Here is a 21,948-nt window from a genome sequence, read left to right as displayed (position 1 = left end):
TCATCTTGATCTCTGTCCCTCCTTTCTTCTCTTCTATCATCCTCATCTTGATCTCTGTCCCTCCTTTCTTCTCTTCTATCATCCTCATCTTGATCTCTGTCCCTGCTTTCTTCTCCTCTATCATCCTCATCTTGATCTCTGTCCCTCCTTTCTTCTCCTCTATCATCCTCATCTTGATCTCTGTCCCTGCTTTCTTCTCCTCTATCATCCTCATCTTGATCTCTGTCCCTCCTTTCTTCTCTTCTATCATCCTCATCTTGATCTCTGTCCCTCCTTTCTTCTCTTCTATCATCCTCATCTTGATCTCTGTCCCTCCTTTCTTCTCTTCTATCATCCTCATCTTGATCTCTGTCCCTCCTTTCTTCTCCTCTATCATCCTCATCTTGATCTCTGTCCCTCCTTTCTTCTCCTCTATCATCCTCATCTTGATCTCTGTCCCTCCTTTCTTCTCCTCTATCATCCTCATCTTGATCTCTGTCCCTCCTTTCTTCTCTTCTATCATCCTCATCTTGATCTCTGTCCCTCCTTTCTTCTCCTCTATCATCCTCATCTTGATCTCTGTCCCTGCTTTCTTCTCCTCTATCATCCTCATCTTGATCTCTGTCCCTGCTTATTTCTCCTCAGTCATCCTCATCTTCCTCTCTGTCTCTGCTTTTTTTTCCGCCCCCAACACACACGTGCTACACCCATGCTTTGGGACTGCAAGCTGTCCTGTTATGAGGGTTTAGCGTTCATCTTCTCTTAAGGTCTACTAACTGTAAAACATTAGACCTGCTGTACACATTTGACAACTGAGTTTTCTGCAGTAACTTTATATATGGGCCTGAATAGAATCTTTATAAATCTACAGAGTAGTTTTGTGTGGCCTATTATCAATTGTAGAGAGAGTTTTGGGGGTTAGCAGAGGTTAATATAGCTGTATAGACTCAGTGTTAGTGCTGTAGTGTTGACTGTACAGTAGCAGATGATAGCGATACTAAAGTGTAGAGCAAAAATCCTAACAAGAACCTGATCAGTATTTGGGTAGGCTCCAAAAACTCTCCTGTGGATTCAGTCGCCTTTCAAATGAAGGCAGAACATGCAAATGCAAACCAGAAGAACCTCTGTTGAACTTAGACGGCAGCATCATTAATAGATGCCCTAAAGACAAAGACTTCACATCCCGGGGACTTCCTCATTGTCCACGCTGTCTAGCGCTTTTATTTTGAAGGCGTGTTTATCATGTCCCGGTGAACTCTGGGTAGTTTCCCGGAGCTGACAGGGGGAGGAGGGCATTCCCTCCTTTTATTTTTCTTTCCAGACGGCCACAGTTGAGCACAAAAACAAACTTGAACCAGATGGGCTTTGGGTCAACATTTGCGCTGATGTCCTCGTCTGGAGGAGTTGACGTGAAGACTCAAAGCTGAAGAGATCTGATCTTTTTATTTTTCTATTGTTTGAAAAGGGGAAGGGCTCTGCCAAGAAAAAAAAACATCATTTGGAAATTAAGTTAGGCGTCAGTGAGTGCGCACTTTACGCACAGGGTGTTCTATGAAACTTTAAAATGCTGCATGTGCTCGCTTTTATTGTTACGTCTGCGTAAAGCTGCAGTTCCTCTCGCGCTGACACTTCTTCATAACTCGGTGTGATCATGTGTCGTGGCTAAGAACTTTAAAGTACACGATAAAACCCTGAGACAGCATGGGGGCCAAGCAGAGCAGCCCTGTATTTGATGGCAGGACTCGGGCTTATTCCAGCTCCGATCTCCCGTCCGGGAACCCGAGCGGAGGGGAGAGGATCGCTGGGTTCAGGTACACTAATGGACCAGATGGCCCACGGATCCGGTACACAGGGAGTGGGCCGACCAGCTCCGGGCTCAGTATACCGGCCGGCAGGTCAGGGTCACACGTTCTCAACCAGAGCCTCGATGGCACGGATGGTGTCGACCAGGGCCAGCTGCCTCCTGAAGGCCACAGGTTGCTTATCGGCTCCCTGCCTGCTCACCTGTCCCCACGCCTACTCGGAGGTAAGAATTTAAACCTGCTAATCCACAAAAATACACATTAGAACACATAAAACACCCGGGAAGCAGGCTGTCATATGCATATTTATGATGTTATTTCCTAGGAAATCTGTTATACCTTCTGATTTCCGTGTTGTTCCTGAAGTACACACTGTCCTTGTTACCAAAAGTTGAGGCTCAGTGGAGCATTATGCTCTTACAGTCTGTCTTTGGTAATACTGTCAGTGTTTTTAGTGCCAAAGTAGGCTAAAGCCTGATATCCTCCCTTTTACTGGGCTAAAAATCACTCCTGATATTTGTAGCTGAAGCTGATACATGTGTAAACTTATAACACATGACACCAGAGTTATAACCTTTGATATAAGCCTAGTAAGGATAAAGCAATACATGCCATCAAAAACAGAAGTCCTAGATACCAAATACTGGGAATTTTTGTTTTTATTGATCATAAATTGCAGAGAAACTCACACATACTGCTAAACTGAAGGAAAAATTTTTATCCTAAATGCCATGCTTTTAAAAGTGGATTATTGTTTCTCAACTGGTGGGCCGGGACCCAAAGGTGGGTCGCTAAAGTGTGCCTAGAATAAAAAAAGAGACAAAAAAGCCCATGATGTGGTTTTATTTTGAATGATATGCCTCAGCGCCTTTGTTTCATTGCATCTTTTGTTCCATTTCTAATTTCTGTTTTGCCATTAAAAGCATTTAGATATGATTGCGAAACATTGGGACTTTAGGCCGCGGGTTGCCTTTAAGGATGTGGTGGTGAGTCCTGATGCTAGACCAGTTGACAACCACTGGTCTGAATTGCACAAACATGTTGGCAATGTTTGGAAAAGTGGTGATAATGAGGGTTATTGCTTCCTGCCAGTTCCACCTCTTCTTTGGAACATTACCAGGGCAGTCTAGACCAGTGGTTTTCAAACTTTTTTCACCCAAGACACATCTTAGGTTAAGCCAAAACCTCAAGGCACACCATATTCATATCAATACAAAATAGACTTTTTAATATTATAACAGTCAAGGTGGCCCGTAAGGGGGATAAAGGGGAGAGGTTTCTGGGGCCCAGCAAACTGGAGGTGGCAAAAGTGGGCAAAAGGTGGCGGATTGGTGGCAAAATTGGTTAAAAGTGATGAAAAAACACAGCAAAATTGAGCAAAAAGTGGCAAGAGAAAGTCAAAAATGGGTAACAATTGGCATAAGGTGCCAAAAAATGGGTTAAAGGGGGCAAAACATGTTGAAAGTGTCAAAAAGGTTGCAAAAATGGGTAACAAGTGGCCAAAAAGGATTGAATGTTGTAGAGAGGTGGTAAAATGGGTTAAAAGCAATTTAAAAATGGGCAAATACTGGGTAAAAAGTGGCCAGACAAAGGAAAAGGGACTGAAAATTGGCAAGAAGGTGGCAAAAATGGGTTGAAGTGGTGAAAAGTTGGCAAAATAGATTATAAGTGGCAGAAATGTGGCAAAGAGGGTTAAAGTTACTAAAAGATGGTTAAAAGGGGTTAAAAGTGATGAAAAAAATTGGCAAAAAATGTCCAAATAGTTGCAAAAGTAGGCAAAAAACAGCAAAAAGGTAGCAAAATTGGTTAAATGTGGCATAAAGTTTGATAAAAGTTGCAAAAGTGGGTAAAAATTATTTTTAAAAAGTTGCAAAATTGCAAAAAAGCAACAAAAATGGTTTAAGTAGTCAAAACAAGTGGCAAAATGAGTAGAAAAAATGGTGAACTTGCTTAGAGGTAGCATGAATTAATAATTTTAACACCAATTTCAACGTAATAATAGCTTGCCAAATGAGGTAACTGTTAGCCAGGATGCTAGCACCAATGCTACTGATCCAACACATTTACACGGGTATCATCAATAAATCACAGCTGGGGAGGGCCCGTTCTCCGGGTTGTTTTCAGGGGCCCAGCCAGATCCCCAAGGGTTAAGGCACACCTAGACTTGCCTCAAGACACACTAGTGTATCCTGCCACACCGTTTGAGAGCCACTCACTAGACGATGTGCAGGAGTTCACCAACAGTTTTTAATATTTAAAAACAATGGGTTATCTAAAATTGGGACATATACACAGCTTATCAACATCAATAAATTTTTACTAATGTTATAAATATTCCTAAATGACATTAAACATGAACATCTTTCTACAGAGCAGTAGGCCAGGCATGCACTTCTTTAAATCATCATCAGTATAAGCTACACTGATGTGGTGGATACCATCATATCTCTTTTCAAAATACGATCTGAAAAAGTGGATCTTTCATGTCCAATTAAAGCATCAGTCAGAGTGACTTAGTATTTTTCCATTGGACATGTGATACCTTGCATATGGTAATAGCAGCGTGATGACTGAGCCCTTTGTTCAGCACTCCGGCAGTTTTACTGAAGCCACAGGTGGCTCTCCCCAAACTCCACTCTGCCATTGTCTGCCTTATTTTGCCTTCGCTCTGTCTTAGAAAAATGGCTTGTTTTTCTCTTAGGGAGAACAGTGCATTATGTAGGTCAGCAGATAAGGGCTTCCTGCTGGTTACACATTGCCCGACACACACACACACGCACACACATGCACACAAACTTCCTGAATCTGCAAGTGTAGCTGCCTCTCAGCTGGTGGGTTGTCTCAAGACCAGATCACAACAGAGAGGAGTCAAAGCAGCACAGAGAGCTATCGCAGAGGCCTAACGTCATTGTAGATCAAACTCAATCACAGCAGGGGCCGGATTCTGGATTCAGGTCTAACCTGAGGGCCTAACAGGGTCACCTTTTAACCATAAACTATCATTTCAGCAGTAATAAAAGATGAAAAACTATCGCTGATGATAAATGATTTTGATATTTACAAATTTAAAAAGATAAGTTTAAAGGCTCAAAATCTGAGAAAGTCAATTTATTAGTTCAAAAAGGTCAAAACATGAAATTGAAATTGAAAAATAATGTTTTTTTAAAGGCAAATATATTAGAAAGAAAGTCAAAATCATGAGTTTAAAAGGTCAAAATAAGGAATAAAATTTATCATCATGAAATTAAAAGTCAAAATATGATTCAAAATTTTCGATTGTGAGTCTAAAAGGTCAAACTATGGGATTATAAAGTCAAAGTTAGGAGTTGGAAATATGAGATAAAATACAAAATGACTGGTTAAAAAGGTCAAAATATCACTTTAAAATTAGAATTAGTAATCTTAAAGCTCAAAATATGATATGAGAAGTCAAAATTATGAGTTGAAATGCCTAAAATATGAAATAAAAAGTCAAAATCCTAAGTTTGAGTCCTAATTGTGAGATTGAAAATTGAAAATGTGAAATTAAAACACAAATTAATTATTTTTTCCTGACTTCTTATCTAAATATTTTCATTCTTACTTTTTTCAGATTTTGTGACTTAACAAGGAAATCTTAAATCATCAGGATAAGTTCATATTTTTATACTTGAGGAAATCTGCAGACCTCAGACTGATGGGACAGTTAGAACAGGAATATGAGGGACGGATTTAACTGTTCCACGGGCCGGATTTGGCCCCCAGGCCTTGAGTTTAACACCCCTGTTGTAGATAGAGAAGTAAACCGCCTGCCCCTACTGCTGTAGTTTTGATTCTCTGTAAATCACAAATAAGGAAATGAGGAAACTTCTTATTTGTGATTCCCTGTAAATCACAAATAAGAAGTTTCCTCATTTCCTTAAGGCACAGCCATTAGAACCATGCTAGCGTTTTGGTCTTCCCCTTGTTTTCTATAAGGAAGTCCAATCATAAATAGTCATCAATTACATTTACACATCACATCCATGTGAGCGTGACTCTGCAGGCCTGACAATGTTCCCTTTTTTCTCAAGCATGTTCACAACAGAAACCAAGACTATTGTTCTGAACATACGGTGCATCGTCCCTCTCTGAAGGGGAACCAGGACGTTATCTTATCTCACATCCAGCAGCACATGTCCCAGTAATCTTTGTGCAGCTATGATGATGAACGGGGTCAGGCCATGTGTATGTGGGTCAAATTATGAACTAATAAATGACGTTTTTGATTCATGAAGGGCAATAAAATATGCAATAACTACGTCTTAGCTCAACGATGTGATTGGCGTTGGTTGTAATGTGCAGCGACGCTGTGATTAGCCAAGCAGATTGTAACAGATTGTTTACAGCAGACAGAGCTAGCATGTCCATAGGGGTGCAAGGCCAACTATGAGTGTGTAAGATCTGCCAACAAAAACGGTCCCACGCCCTCCCATGTTTACACGTCAATAAAAAGTTATGAGGCAGACGTTAACATGTTCTTGTTTTTGTGTTTTCCTCCCAGGTTTCCACTGTCCTCTTTGCTCCAAGTTTATGGCAGCGGATGAAATCGAGAAGCACCTGCTCATGTGTTTCAGCAAAACGCGGCTCACCTACAACAGTAAGAAAGCAGGGGAGAAAGTTCACAAAGTCATGTGGCGTCTGAAAGGTTGATGTTTTTGGTCACAACTGCTTTGAACGTGTGATATTCCACAGGTTTGCTCTCTTTTCTATTACAGGTAAACATGCATGAAGCAGATTAACGACAGCAGGAGTGCAGATTAGATTTCCATTTTTATAGGATTAAAAATAGCAGTTCTATATTTAAAATGATTCTATTATAGAGACCAGTTAAAGTGGTGAAACCTCTAAGATCTGGCATTAGACATCACATTGTTTCTCTTCGTTTTTTACCTTTGACCAAGTCTGAGAAACCTATGCCTACTCCTACAGTTCATCACATTTATTTCCTGTCATAGACAGATTTATTTATAAGAATTTCAGAGCTGAGAGAAAATGAAAGTATCGGGTATCTGCTTTATTTTCTCTGTTTATCTTTATAAATGTGTTATACACTCATTACTTTACAGCCCTTTGGAGGGTCCAGTATCTCATGTTTAGAGGTGAAATAGGTAAAACCTGGAATAATCAGAGCACTAATTCAGCTGGCTAAGGCTTTACTCCTCAACTCTCTGAGATCCTGGCATCTTCAGGCCCCCCTCTACCCCTCACCATACGTACCCATATGTAAAAACATGAAAAAGGACAACAAACACACCATTTTTTATAATTTTTGCAAATTTCACATAAAAAAAATAAAACCTAAATTTTTTGAGTTTTAAAAATCTGGCTCTCTGAAGATGAACAATTCCCTGAAAAGAAAAACTTAATGAACATCTTTAAGGTTTATATACTGAGTTGTGCAATAGTTTCACTGACTACTGTGGGCTTATCTGGTGCTATAGATCTTTTTGCGTCTTGGGTGCAGCTGTGAGACTGCCAAACTCCGTTCATTTTCACTGTCCAGCTATGATTTGATTATGTTTTGTAGATGCAAAAGGAGAAAAAAAGTGTGCCTAGCTACTACCACTCCTTTCCCACTCCAGTCCAAAATGTTGGCAATGTCTTGGACTAGAACTGCAATAATATTGTTGAATCTGGAGACATCAGTAAACTTCTCCTCTTCTACAGGGCTGAAGTTAGCAGCCAGTGCTGCTTAGCCTGGCCTTGCCGCACCCCTCCTGTTACTACCCTGCGCTGCCCTGGGGGGCTCACGGCCCAAAGTGGGCAGTGAGCCTCTCATTTTTCACTCTGTAATCTAATTTTGTATTTGTTAGACGGTTAGCTACTCTTCTGAGATAGCTTGCTGTGCTAACAAGGAAGGTCCTTTCTAAAGAACTTTTCCAGCACATTATTTGAATTTCATCCATGAAACAAAAACAACACTTTACCTTCTTTGCTAAAACACCTTATGAAGTGGAGGTTTTGTTGAATACACTCTTAAATCCAAAATAAAGTACTGTTTGCATGGTACTAGCATTAGCATTACCTGTGAACCTCTAGCAGTTTGTGAATTTCCCTGATATCAGAGTTGGGTGGTACATTTGCACAGGATAAGGGAAGTCTGTAATGTTTTCAAATTCACGGGCATTTCTGAAGGAAAACATGAGGGTGCTCAGAGACAGCAGCAATGAAAATGCACAGTGAATTTTTATTTTGAATAATCCATCCATCCATCTTCATCCGCTCATCCGGAGCCGGGTCGCAAGTCTACCCAGGCATCCCTTTCCCCAGTGACACTTTCCGACCCCTGCTGGGGGATCGCAAGGCGTTCCCCGACCAGACAGGATACGTAATTCCTCCAGCATATTCTGGGTCTTCCCCGAGGTCTCCTCCCAACCAGACATGCCCGGAACACCTCTGTGGGGAGGCGTCCAGGAGGCATCCTGATTAGATGCCCGAACCACCTCAGCTGGCTCCTGACGATGTTTGTGTTTGTTTTCAAACAAACACAAGCAATAAATAATTCTCTCTTACAACCACCACAATATTAGATTAAACAAGGGCTGAACAATTTTGAAAAAATACTTTATTGTGATGATTTTAAAACATATTGCAAATTGAATATGATTTTTTGTATTGAATGGCTCTCTATATTTCTATGTCATTTTCATATTTAATAAGAAAAAGTATAAAAATGAAGAAAGTAGGATTTTTTGTAGACTATTCCAAAAAAATGGCATTCGAGTGATTGCGTGGTTATGTAATGCATTGCATCTCTGCTGCAAAATTAAGTTTTAAACGGGTATTTTGAAATTTAAGAAACATTTCACCTTCTGTGATTTGAAAATTGGAGCAGGCCATATTGTGATTTAATCTATTTTTTGATTAATTGCCCAGCCCTAATCTGTAGCTAGCTGTCCATGACTAATAAACCAGTGAAATATCTCCTCCAATAATCACATTACCCATCAAGGCTGCATGAGTCACCTGTGCATATCTGCAGCCAATCAGACAGAGGAAGAGAGAGAAAGTGAAGCATTAATGCATGACATAGATAGATGTCTAATGTAGAATATGAGCCTCTGCTGTAACTTTTAACAGTTTCTATGCAGCTGATGCTGACATTATAGGCATTTGGGATTGTTATGAAAGTTGAGGAACACATTTTAAATCATAAATTGTGTTATGCATGAAATTTACAGCTGAATAATACTGATTTAAGATCAGGCACTTGCAAAGAGAAGCTGTAGGAAGCAGAGCAGCTGCATGAATGAAGAGAGTAGCGGTGCATGCAAGCAGGATTGGACAGCAGAGTTTCAATGAATAAGTAAAATAAAGTCATTTTAACACATAGGCTGAAATGAAGTGAAAGGGAAACACTATTTATAACTTGTATGTGTCAATCACATATTTTTAATCAGAAAAAAATAGAAAAAATAGCAGAAAAAGGGATCGTATAAACACAATTACCATCCTAAATTACAACGAAGCTGATTTTTACACGCTAACTATTTCTTCTGGCTCTCTATTAGGTCGTTTCCACCAAGCGGTCTGGCTCAGTTCAGTGCGGAATGGCACGCATTTTTTTGTATTTCCATAGAGCAAAAGTTGGAAAGGTTCCCAAAAAAAACACCTGTACTGTCCCACTTTTTGGCACTCCTTCGTAGGGGTACCTATCTTATCTATCCGTCCCACAAAGGTGGAGCTACACACACACAACAATAGGGGGTTGTACTGATGTCATGTCAGCGTATGACATAGCTGCTCAGCTTCAGTCTGCAAAACACGGAAGTCAGCGCTGTTAGGAGTGGGAAAAACGGGAGAAAAACTCACTGATGTCTACTTAAATCGGGGATATTTGGACTCAACAGAGATCCAAACTGTTTCCTAATCTGTGGATATTGATATCTGGCCACAAATCAAGTTTCCTGATGTTTATCTGGACCTGATTTTAAGAACACAAAGTAGAGCCTGAAGGCTCACATCAGCCTGGTCTATCCGCAATGGATGTGAAACTAAATTAATGCTGAAGTTTTGTGAATACAAAGCATTAGATTGGTTGATTCCCTGTACTGTAACTAGTTATTGTTAATCTACTTCTTACTTTAGGTAACCTGTGAAAACGTCGCTCTGTGGTTGTTGGACGTGTTTGTAAAACTTCAGGTTGCAGCCTATTTTAAAACAAGATCAGCGCACCCAGGATTTCTGATTTAATCTAGTTTGATTCTAACACCAGCTGAACTTTTACCTTATTTTTAATGTAGCATATTCTTACAGTACAGCTCTAAACTTTCATATTTCGTTGTATAAACTGTTCTAGACTAGATATATTCACATATTAACGTAGCGTTACGACTCAAACGTCTCTGTACACGTATTCCATCAGCTGAGGATCTGTACTGACAGCGGTTAACATCATTAAGATGCAGTTATTTTTTTAAAAGCACTTTCAGCTGAAATAAAGCTGTTTAATGCTTATTTCCGACTGATTTCTGTCTCTCATCCTTTCTATAACTCTGCGGCTGGACCAGCTGACTCGCGCTGCATGTGACTTCCCATTCATCACCTTTACAGTCCGCCCACCAAGTGAGAGCACGGATGTCTGTGGAAACAATAACAATTTTGAGGTTTAGCGTACCAAACCAAACCGAATCAAACCGGACCCCCTGATGGAAACACGGCTTTTGTGTGCTAAAATATGATTGGTAACTTACCCGTGAATTTTTACTCCGCAAATTACAGACATGGCATGACATCCTGCACAATTATTACAAATTACAGAGGTATGCTTCCTCATTCGGCAGTCTTTGACATAACATCCTGTCCCTCCACGGCAACTGTAACAAACTGTTCGTCTCGTCATGGTCACTCTATCATGGCAGCCACCATGAAAACACACATCTGGTTACAGCCGGCTTTGAAAACTGCAGTAAATATTGAAGGTCATCTTAGTATCCAAGTACAGTGTATAAAAGAAAGGATAGAGAAAATATAGATTTTAAAAAAGGGAATTTAAAAAGTTCTTTTGAAAGCAGAACTTTTTTATGCCACTTTATAATTGTATGTTTTGAGTTGAGCAATACACACTTTAAAACTTAAAAAAGAAACAACAGCCAGCAGTAAATGTAAGTAATCAGGCACTAGTTAGTCAAATTATCCATAAGGGCAGAGCATGTACTTGTCAGCCTCCTACTTCTTCTGCCTTTCTTTGAGAAATTTGCATCAATTTGCTTCTACAACTAGACCGTGTGCAGGGAGTAGTCAGACAATATGAAAGATGTCTAGCATTTAAGGATATTTATGACAATGCACACTTTTGAGTTTAGAAATGCACTTGCATTGCAGGCATTAAAGAGTGCAGCATAACATGGTCAGAGTAAATGCAGCTGCACACTGGTACAGCCACAAACATGACAGTAAACCAGCAGTGAGTGAGCACCTGGGCGTGCACATGCACCTACATGTGCTCACAGGAAAGGGAAACACATTTTCTCTGTTAGCATGCATCTTTCACAAAACACTTCCTGCAGTTAGAAACTCCCCAGACCTGACAGCGATGCATATCGGTAAACAAGAGAAGGTTGTCTGTATGTTTAATATGCAGAGATCTGCACATGCACACTTTTTACTGCTGGCACACACACACCCATGGCAGCATGCCTGCTGCTGATAAATAAGTGGAACCTGAGCATGTGGCTCATTGGCAGCACGCTGTGTCATCTTATCATGCTAATACACACGTGCAAAATTCATCAAATCAACACTTTTTCTCCATGCATTTTTGAAATTATCTTCTTCTCCCATAGATTTATTCTAATGCAAATAAAGAGTCTCAAAACTAGGCCCCAAGTCTTGACTCAAGGGCCTTTCGTAGATAAATGTGCAGGTAAACACAAAAGGAAGTTTCATCAATAACTGATCTAGGGTTCATCTGATTACTGACATTAACTCAGTGTTTTTTAAATTAATGTTCAGCCCTCTTCTTCCTGCAGAAATGCAAGTTCTCTCCTGTGCACAGCTGACCCCTGGTGTTTAGGCAGCAAAGGTTAAACACCTGGTTATGCAGAGTTCCTCAGCTGAACTGAACACTAAAGCAGATACATAGTGTTTTGTACACTTCTCTTTTCTCAGTTTGTTGTCTTTCCATGTTGTCTTTATCAGAGGACATCCTGTCCAGAGACTCCGGGGAATGTGCCATCTGCTTAGAGGAGCTGGAGCAGGGAGATACCATTGCCAGGCTGCCCTGCCTCTGTATCTACCATAAAGGGTAACTGACGCAAACACACATGAATTCAGTTAGAAATAGTTGGACAGATGCACAATGCATTTTTTAAACATTAATTTCTGCTGGTTAACATTTGATGCAATAACAACTCTTTTCCCCCCAAGAGTGGATGATTAATTTAAACGTCTCCGAATTTTCTGCAGTAAATAGAAAGCAAATGCTAATGACCAGTTTACTCAGCCTAGCATGCTTAACATGTGCCCTACATACACAGCCAAGAAAAAGTGTTACATAACCCTTTTATGCATTAAACAACGGTGATACAGCATGTTAATTAGTCAACTTTTAGGTGCTACATGGGGAGTTTTTTACCTTTGGATGCCAGATGCCCTGTTTTCAAGCTCTATGCTAAAATAAGCTACCATGCTGCCGGACCAAAAGCAAAAGGGTGATAATAGTCTCACAAAAAGACAAAATATATTTATTTAAACTGGTGATGTGTCCTTTTGATATAGACACCACTGGATATTCACCAACACCAGCATGCAGCAGCAGAGGAAAACAAAGATGGAAATGCTGAAAGTTCTTTGTGGAAAATAGAAAAGTCACAGAAGTTTACTTCAACATGAATTATTCTGGATAGAGAAAAAGTGAAACTAACCATGTGTTTTCAGTTTTAAACTAAGTGTGCTAAATTATCCCCCAAAAAATAAAGCTACAACAAGTGTACTTTAACAAATTGTGTTAGCTTTCAAAGAAAGATGGGAAGATTTACCACACTCCTTTACATAAATCTGTTGCTCTTACATCCAGAGTAGCTCAGCTTTAAAGATGAAAACTATTTCTGTCTCAAGGTTACACATTCAGCAAAGATGGGCTGAAGTGTCTTTGCTAGTGTACTTTTGAAGAGGTGGTGGATGTTTCTGTTTTGTTTGGACAGAGCCCAAAAGAAGCAGTTGTTCCACTGTTACAACATCTGTGCTAAGCAAAGCTAAACTGAGCTAAGTAAGATTAAACTGAGCTAAGTAAGATTAAACTGAGCTAAGTGAAGCAAAGCTAAGCAAAGCTAAACTGAGCTAAGTAAGATTAAACTGAGCTAAGTAAGATTAAACTGAGCTAAGTAAGATTAAACTGAGCTAAGAGAAGCAAAGCTAAGCAAAGCTAAACTGAGCTAAGTAAGATTAAACTGAGCTAAGTAAGATTAAACTGAGCTAAGTAAGATTAAACTGAGCTAAGTGAAGCAAAGCTAAGCAAAGCTAAACTGAGCTAAGTAAGATTAAACTGAGCTAAGAGAAGCAAAGCTAAGCAAAGCTAAACTGAGCTAAGTAAGATTAAACTGAGCTAAGTAAGATTAAACTGAGCTAAGAGAAGCAAAGCTAAGCAAAGCTAAACTGAGCTAAGTAAGATTAAACTGAGCTAAGAGAAGCAAAGCTAAGCAAAGCTAAACTGAGCTAAGTAAGATTAAACTGAGCTAAGTAAGATTAAACTGAGCTAAGAGAAGCAAAGCTAAGCAAAGCTAAACTGAGCTAAGTAAGATTAAACTGAGCTAAGTAAGATTAAACTGAGCTAAGAGAAGCAAAGCTAAGCAAAGCTAAAATAAGCTAAGTAAAGCTAAAATAAGCTAAGTAAAGCTAAACTAAGCTAAGATTAGTTAAAGTAAGCTAAGTGAAGCTAAATTAAGTGAAGCTAAACTAAGCTAAGTGAAGCTAAATTAAGTGAAGCTAAACTAAGCTAAGTGAAGCTAAATTAAGTGAAGCTAAACTAAGCTAAGTGAAGCTAAACTAAGCAATGCTAAACTAAGCTAAGTGAAGCTAAGCTAAAGTTAGTGAAGCTTAGCTAACTAAACATATACTAAGCTAAGTTGAATTAAACTAAGCTAAGCAAAGCTTAACTAAGCTAAGTGATGATAAGCAAAGAGAAATTGAACCTAGTCAAGCTTAGTGAAGCTAAACTAAGCTAAGAAAAGCTGACCTAAGCTAAGTGATGCTAAGCAAAGATAAACTGAACTTAGGCTAGCAAAGCTAGTCTATGCTAAGTGAAGCGAAGCAAAAGCTAACCTAAGGTAAGCTAAGCAAAGCTAAACTAAGCTAAGTGAAGCTAAAAAAGATAAACTAAACTTAGTCAAGCTTAGCGAAGCCAAACTAAGCTAAGTGAAGCTAAGCAAAGATAAACTGAACTTAGTCAAGCTTAGCGAAGCTAAACTAAGCTAAGTGAAGCTATAAAAAAGATAAACTGAACTTAGTCAAGCTTAGCGAAGCTAATCTATGCTAAGTGAAGCGAAGCAAAAGCTAACCTAAGGTAAGCTAATCGAAGCTAAACTAAGCTAAGTGAAGCTAAAAAAAGACGTGAAGCTAAGGCTAAGGTCTTAGAGCTAACAAGCAGAGATGAGAACTGTACCAGTCGAATAATTTGAAGGCTCCCAAACATCGCCGTGTCAACCATCATATAGCAGCCGCGCCGTTAGGGGCACACCTCATGGGCCTGGGCACACCCACTTGTCCACTTGGTCCACCCTCAGGTTTGGGCGATAGACTTCACTTGCTTATACTTTTGTATGTTATATTTATTTGAATGCTATATTAACCTAAAATAAAGTTTTCCCTTTAAAATGTGCAAACTCGTGATTATTCATGCATAAGTGGCTATAAGCACAAATGGCGGTTGTTCTGGAAGGAAATGACCCTCATTTTAGCAAATTCTTCTTCATTTGTCTTAATCAGATGTATTTATAAAAATGCCCTGCACAGTTCTGACACCTCTTGCACTGTTCGTAGTTGTACTAATAACCAGTGACGCTTAAACAGAATTTAAATGAGCTGGTGGACATCAGTAAAGACCCATACTAAAAGAGAGATTGATTTTAGAACTATGAGAATTCCAGATATTCCAGCTCTTATCTATATTTGGCTTAGCTAAGCTTCTTTTGGAATAAAAAACAGTGAGCCAAGTTTGTGTTTCTGTGCAGACTGTATGTATGCTCCAAAGTATGATAATCAGTTAGCTAAGAGCTAAAAGACGCTAAAGGATGCTGTAAATGAAAGCCAGGCGTGCTGATGTGAGATGTTTTTTGCTCTGACTAGACTATGTCTGCTTTTAAAGTATGAACCTTCCTTAACTGATGGAGGTGAAGCTAATAAAGTTGGCCAAATATGCTAGTTTACGTTATCAGAGGCCCATTCCTCTTATCCCTGGACAATAGAAGGCAGAGGAATCCTATCCTTATCCTATTCAAGCTGTAATGGATGATGCTTGTACATTTTAACCTCTGAATTACTCTAATAATCAGCAGTAGCATCTTTTTCAAGATTCCTTTATTGTCACTTTACGCTGTGTATGCACATACACAATAAAAACGAGATGAAGTTCTCACCAGCGGTGCAGTGCAAAGTACCACATACTAAATAATAAAAGCTGTAGATAAATTAGATAATACAAAAGTAGATAGATAAAAAGATAGATAAAAATAGCAGGTTCAAATTTTACTAAGGAAAAAAGAAATTAAAATGCTGCTGTTAAAAATAGAGTCATGGGTTGACTTTTCCTCCCTCCGTGTCTCCATTAGAGCCCTGATTCCCTGACCCCTTAGAGCAGGGCTGTCAAACTAAATCCCAGCAGGGGCCAAATTCTGACTTTGGGTCCAACCTGAGGGCTGAGCAGGGTCCACATTTAACCCTAAACTGTCAAATGCATTTTCACCAGCAATGAATTATGGGGGAAAAAACCTGATAAACTGATGATTATTGATTTTGAGATTGAAAAGGGTTGAAGTAATAAGTTTAAAGGCTCAGAATCTGAGATAAAAATTCAAACTTATTAGCTCAAAATGTTTAAAACTTGGCATTCAAAGTCAAAATAATGTTTTTAAAAGGCAAATATATGAGACAGAAAGTTGAAATCATTATTCTTGACAGTCAAAATATTAGATAAATTCAAAATCAGCGGCTTAAAACATTAAAGAGTGAGAAAAATATTTAAACTGAGTTTTAAAGGAAATTTAAAATTGAGGATCTACAAGGTCAAATTATGAGATAAAAGTCAAAGTAAGGAGCTAAAAAGGTCAAAAAATAAGATAAAAAATCATAATAATGAATTTGAAAGGTCAAAATATTACTTAAAATTTAAAATTGGGGATCTATAAGGTCAAAAAATAAGATAAAAAGTCAAAATTGTGAATTAAAAAGGTCAACATATAAAATAAAAAGTCAAACCATAACTGAATGCAAAATTAAGAATCTGAAATAAAAACAGAAATGTGTTGTCCCACATTCCTGACTTTTATCTAATTATTTTAACTTTTAACTTTTTTCTAATTTTCAAGACTTTACAAGGATTTTTAAATTTTATTTTTTTTCTAATTTGGTGAGAAATAACAAGACAGACGAGTGATATTATAGTGGTACATGAGAGACAGTGAGAGATGAAGAGAGGGAGGAAAAGGAAAAAAAAGAAAAATTTTACATTAAATAAAAATGTTTATCTGTTAATATATACTCATAATATTAGAATATAATAATAAAAGTGTATATATAATAATAATAATAACAAATAGTGATGCAAAAATAAAAATTAAATACACAAAGAACACAAACAAGGATATCCTAACAAGGATATTTTAGATCGCCATGGTTACGTTTACATTTTTAAACTGGAGGAAATCTGCTGTCCTCAAACCAGTTGGCCAGTTATGATAAAAATACGATATGACCTGGTGGGCTGGGTGTAACTGTACCATGGGCCGGATTTGGCCCCCGGGCCTTGAGTTTGACACCCCTGCCTCAGAGGTCTGGACCGTCACTTTGAAAAACACTGATCTAACTCCTCCCATCCAATCAGAGTGAAGCTAAATATAGTAAGAGAAGAGGGATATGTTTTTACAAAATAACAGCACAGGCAATGACATTATTTAAATGTTTTGTAAAAACTGAATGTATTAGAAAATGAGTCGTGGAGATGATGGCGTTTCTTCTTGGTTTTAAAGGTACAAACTTCTCTGTCGTCTCCCTGTTTCAGGTGTATAGACGAGTGGTTTGAGGTGAATCGCTCGTGTCCGGAGCATCCTGCTGACTAAGAGCCACAAGAGTCCAGTTTCAGCCGACTGTTCATCACTGTGGTGGACCGCGTGCCTGACCTCATCCCAAAACTGTCTGTTCCAGCCGAGCATCAGCGCTCCTCAGGGAATTAAAGACATTACTGCGTACCAGATTTATCATTTTGTCTGATGGAGTATCAGCGGACTGTGGACGTGCTTCCCTCGACATCGTGGGATGCTTAAAGAACCACTGGTGGGGTCGCTTGTCAGGAGAGAATATGTGAATGTTTTTATGCCACCTACTGGCCTTAAGTAGCCTCAAACAACCTGGAATCTGAACTGTTCTATTGAGGAGGGTGATATTTAATGACAGAGGACTATAACCAACATAGAGGACAAAAAGCTCTTTTTAGCAGTGATCTAGACTGAGACTGTCAGAGGGTTGTTAGGCTGATGCTGTGCAATGTGAAAAACAGCCATAGAGAATTAGAAATGCCCATGTCAGCTTTAAGAGAGGCTTACAGTGTGGATGGTTGAAATCTTAATTTCATTGTGGCTATCACTGTTAAACAATCCTGTCGCCTAGACCAAATAGTAAGACATGTAATAGTCTGTCTGTGTTAATCAACTGGCCCTTCAGAACCACAGTAATGTGATTGTGTAGTTTCGTGGTGGAATTAAAAATATTCTAATGATGATTCATGCTCTTACAAGGAGTGCCATAATATGCTGCTATGTCATAGACTGGAAATTTTTGTATAACCTCTGAATTTTTGTTTATTGTACTTTGTACTTGTACTGTAATAATTGCACAACAATAAATTTTTGTCTTCGTGTCTGGCTACTTAAGAAGTTAATGAAAAGTGATGATACACCCTAACATGTTAACTCTTGTCTGAAGGATGGCGTTTCTCTCAAGAGAGACAAGATGAAGATTAGAAAAGAGACAAACTGTTTTAATATGTTGGGAGAACATTATGAGCCATTCTCATTTACCCTCTAAACCAGTGATACTCAACGTGAAGCTCTGGGCCACATGTGGCTCTTTACTGAGGATTTGTGGCTCTTTTATGTCTTAATTTTAAATATTATCCCCCCAGAAAACCTTAAAAAGGAAACTTTTTTTGCCATTTTCACCATTTTTGCCACTTTTCAACCATTTAAGCTATCTTTTGCCATTAAATACCCCATTTTATCCTTTTTGGGCCATTTTGCAGCTTCCTTTTGCCACGTTCCCCCCTTTTGATCCAATTTTATCTCACTTTAGCCCTTTATCCATGTTTTTGCCACTTTTTTCCCAATTAAGCTGCCTTTTGCCATTGAATACTCCTTTTTTCCTATTTTTGGCCATTTTTGCAACTTCTTATTGACACTCCCCCCAATTTTTGGCACTTTTTTTTAACAATTTTTCGACATTTTTTGTCTAGATAAGCTAGCTTTTACCATTAAATACCATTTGTTTCATTTTCTCCCAAATATTTGCCTCTTCTTTTGCCACTTTTTTGCCCAGTTTTGGCCTTTTCACCATTTTTTTCCACTTTTTGCACATTTGAGCTATCTTTTGCTATTACAAACCACTTGTTTCCTATTATTTGCCCATTTTTGCCACTCTTGACTGCTTTTTACCCAGTTGCCCAGTCACTTTCATTCATTTTTTTGCCACTATTTGCCCCTTTTTGACCATTTTTGCAACTTTTCACCAATTTAAGCTACTTTTTGCCATTAAATACCCAATTATACCCTTTATGGGCCATTTTGCAGCTTCCTTTTGCCACTTTCCCCCCATTTTTTCCCACTTTTGCCCTTTTTTACAATGTTTTGCCACGTTTTGACCAATTAAGCTACCTTTTGCCATTGAATACCCCTTTTTACATCTATTTTGCCCATTTTTGCAACTTCTTTTTGACACTTTTTCCCAATTTTTGCAACTTTTGCCCCCCCCCCCCTTTTTTTTTTTTTTTTTTACCATTTTTCACCTATTCTTGTCTAAATAAGGTCCCGTTTGCCATTAAATACCACTTGTTTCCTTTTTTCCCCAATTTTTCAAACCCATTTTTCTGACCAATTTTCCATTTTTTCTCCCCTTTTCACACATTTTTGCTGCTTTTTGACCATTTTTGCCACCTTTAACTTATTTTTATTGCTACTCCAAGCTGTTTTTGCCACTCTTCATCACTTAGATTGTGGCTCTTGCAAAGGTATTTTTCAACAGTTTGGCTCTTTGGTTGAGCAGGGTTGAGTAGCACTGCTCTAAACAGACATAAAAACCTTGTCTTCTTGGTTTTATGGCAGGCACAACTTGAAAACATTCACACAATAGATGTTTAATTAGACAATCCAAATTTTGTTTAGGATGAAGAGGTCTCCTGGTATTTCTGTTATGCAATACATAAACAAGCCGTGATGATGGTGATTTAAAGTTTAGTCAGCTGGAGAGGGCCGTGTAGACGTGGTATGACTCCCTGAGGGTGGGCGTGCTGGGACAACGTTCAAGTGTTCGTTCTGGCTGCTGCAGAATGAACAGTGTTGGGAAATGTCAGCTTTTAATTTACCCAAGGTGTTGCAGACAAAATACATCTGTCTAGTATGGTACGCCTTTCGCTTAGGTATTTTCACCATCTACCAGTGGGATGTCCTAGGGGGAGGATGCTGGAGACACAGCTTTAATCTTCAAAAATCACTTTCTTAAAAAAATATCTATTTATTATAAGATGAGGTTTTTCTTTTTATCAAAGACAATTCTTCAGCAAATATGTGTTCAGGAAATATTTTGTAAAGGCACTAAAGAGACTGAATAATAAATAAAATCCTTAAAAATTAACCTTTATGCAAATTAAAACAAAGTAATGTGTCTGGATGCCTATTGTCTGTTTAGGTGATGTCAGTTATTGATTTAAAAAATAGTTTATGATGGCACAGCATTCTTTTTGGTCTCCTCCTAACATTAAGGTATTTTTTCAAAGGTTGTACTAATAAAGTCAACCAGGTCATTCCAGTAAGTGGTTATTTGTGTTATATGACCATATTTAAACAGGTGAATGAATTTACTGAATTTACTTACAAACATAATTTATGCCTCGGCTACTTTTTGCTTGTATTAACTTATCTGGCCTCTCTGTGTTTCTAGGTTCAGTAAGTTATATATTTTACTTTTTTTCTTTGTTGTTTAAAAGAGTCTACATAAAGACTAAACACACACGTAGCACGGAGCCTACAGGTGAAAGGGCAAACATAAATACAAACACAACAGTTCAACAAATTAATAAGCATTACAAAGGAAAAAAAAACAGAAAATATTGCTAAAGGGAAGACAACTGAAAGTCACAATACATACAAAAAAAGAAACAGTTTTTTAATGGTACAAAGGAAGCAAATAATTATATAAGAAGAACAAACTTAACATATTACAAAAGATAACATAAATAAAACATCACAACAAATTAAGATTATACAGTAAGTCAGTGGGAATTACAGGAAATAACTCATTGTAAAATGATAAAATGTGTTACATTGTCACATAGTTTAACATATTCATATAAGAATTGAATTCTATCATAAAAAAAAAAGTTTGGGAAGGACTTTGAGAACTTTGCTTTATGTCTGTGGAATTTGCCAATTAATACAATGAGGTTCATTTTATGTATACAGTTGTGTATTTTATGTATACAGTTGTGTATTTTATGTATACAGTTGTGTATTTTATATATACAGTTGTGTATTTTATGTATACAGTTGTGTATTTTATGTATACAGTTGTGTATTTTATATATACAGTTGTGTATTATATGTATACAGTTGTGTATTTTATATATACAGTTGTGTATTTTATGTATACAGTTGTGTATTTTATATATACAGTTGTGTATTTTATATATACAGTTGTGTATTTTATATATACAGTTGTGTATTTTATGTATACAGTTGTGTATTTTATATATACAGTTGTGTATTTTATATATACAGTTGTGTATTTTATGTATACAGTTGTGTATTTTATATATACAGTTGTGTATTTTATATATACAGTTGTGTATTTTATGTATACAGTTGTGTATTTTATATATACAGTTGTGTATTTTATGTATACAGTTGTGTATTTTATATATACAGTTGTGTATTTTATATATACAGTTGTGTATTTTATGTATACAGTTGTGTATTTTATATAAACAGTTGTGTATTTTATATATACAGTTGTGTATTTTATATATACAGTTGTGTATTATATGTATACAGTTGTGTATTTTATATATACAGTTGTGTATTTTATATATACAGTTGTGTATTATATGTATACAGTTGTGTATTTTATATATACAGTTGTGTATTTTATGTTTACAGTTGTGTATTTTATATATACAGTTGTGTATTTTATATGTACAGTTGTGTATTTTATGTATACAGTTGTGTATTTTATGTATACAGTTGTGTATTTTATATATACAGTTGTGTATTTTATGTATACAGTTGTGTATTTTATATATACAGTTGTGTATTTTATATATACAGTTGTGTAATTTATGTATACAGTTGTGTATTTTATATATACAGTTGTGTATTTTATATATACAGTTGTGTATTTTATATGTACAGTTGTGTATTTTATATATACAGTTGTGTATTTTATATATACAGTTGTGTATTTTATATGTACAGTTGTGTATTTTATATATACAGTTGTGTATTTTATGTATACAGTTGTGTATTTTATGTATACAGTTGTGTATTTTATGTATACAGTTGTGTATTTTATGTATACAGTTGTGTATTTTATGTTTACAGTTGTGTATTTTATGTATACAGTTGTGTATTTTATATATACAGTTGTGTATTTTATGTATACAGTTGTGTATTTTATGTATACAGTTGTGTATTTTATATATACAGTTGTGTATTTTATGTATACAGTTGTG

General features: G+C 37.3%; 1 protein-coding gene across 1 annotated transcript; it reads left to right on the top strand.

Annotated features, from left to right (window-relative positions):
* The first annotated feature begins 1,303 nt into the window (after window positions 1–1,303).
* On the top strand, window positions 1,304–17,869 carry LOC121506636 (E3 ubiquitin-protein ligase znrf2-like). The gene is made up of 4 exons (XM_041782456.1): window positions 1,304–2,005; window positions 6,304–6,399; window positions 11,943–12,048; window positions 17,017–17,869. Exons 1-4 carry the CDS (start codon window positions 1,681–1,683, stop codon window positions 17,072–17,074), a joined length of 585 nt encoding a protein of 194 aa, XP_041638390.1. The 5' UTR covers window positions 1,304–1,680; the 3' UTR covers window positions 17,075–17,869.
* The last annotated feature ends 4,079 nt before the right edge of the window (window positions 17,870–21,948 follow it).

The sequence above is a fragment of the Cheilinus undulatus genome, unplaced genomic scaffold, assembly GCF_018320785.1.
Source record: "Cheilinus undulatus unplaced genomic scaffold, ASM1832078v1 Contig17, whole genome shotgun sequence".
NCBI classification, from domain to species: Eukaryota; Metazoa; Chordata; class Actinopteri; order Labriformes; family Labridae; genus Cheilinus; species Cheilinus undulatus.
The sequence above is the reverse complement of the archived record's forward strand: the minus strand, read 5'-3'. Positions and strand labels throughout refer to the sequence as shown.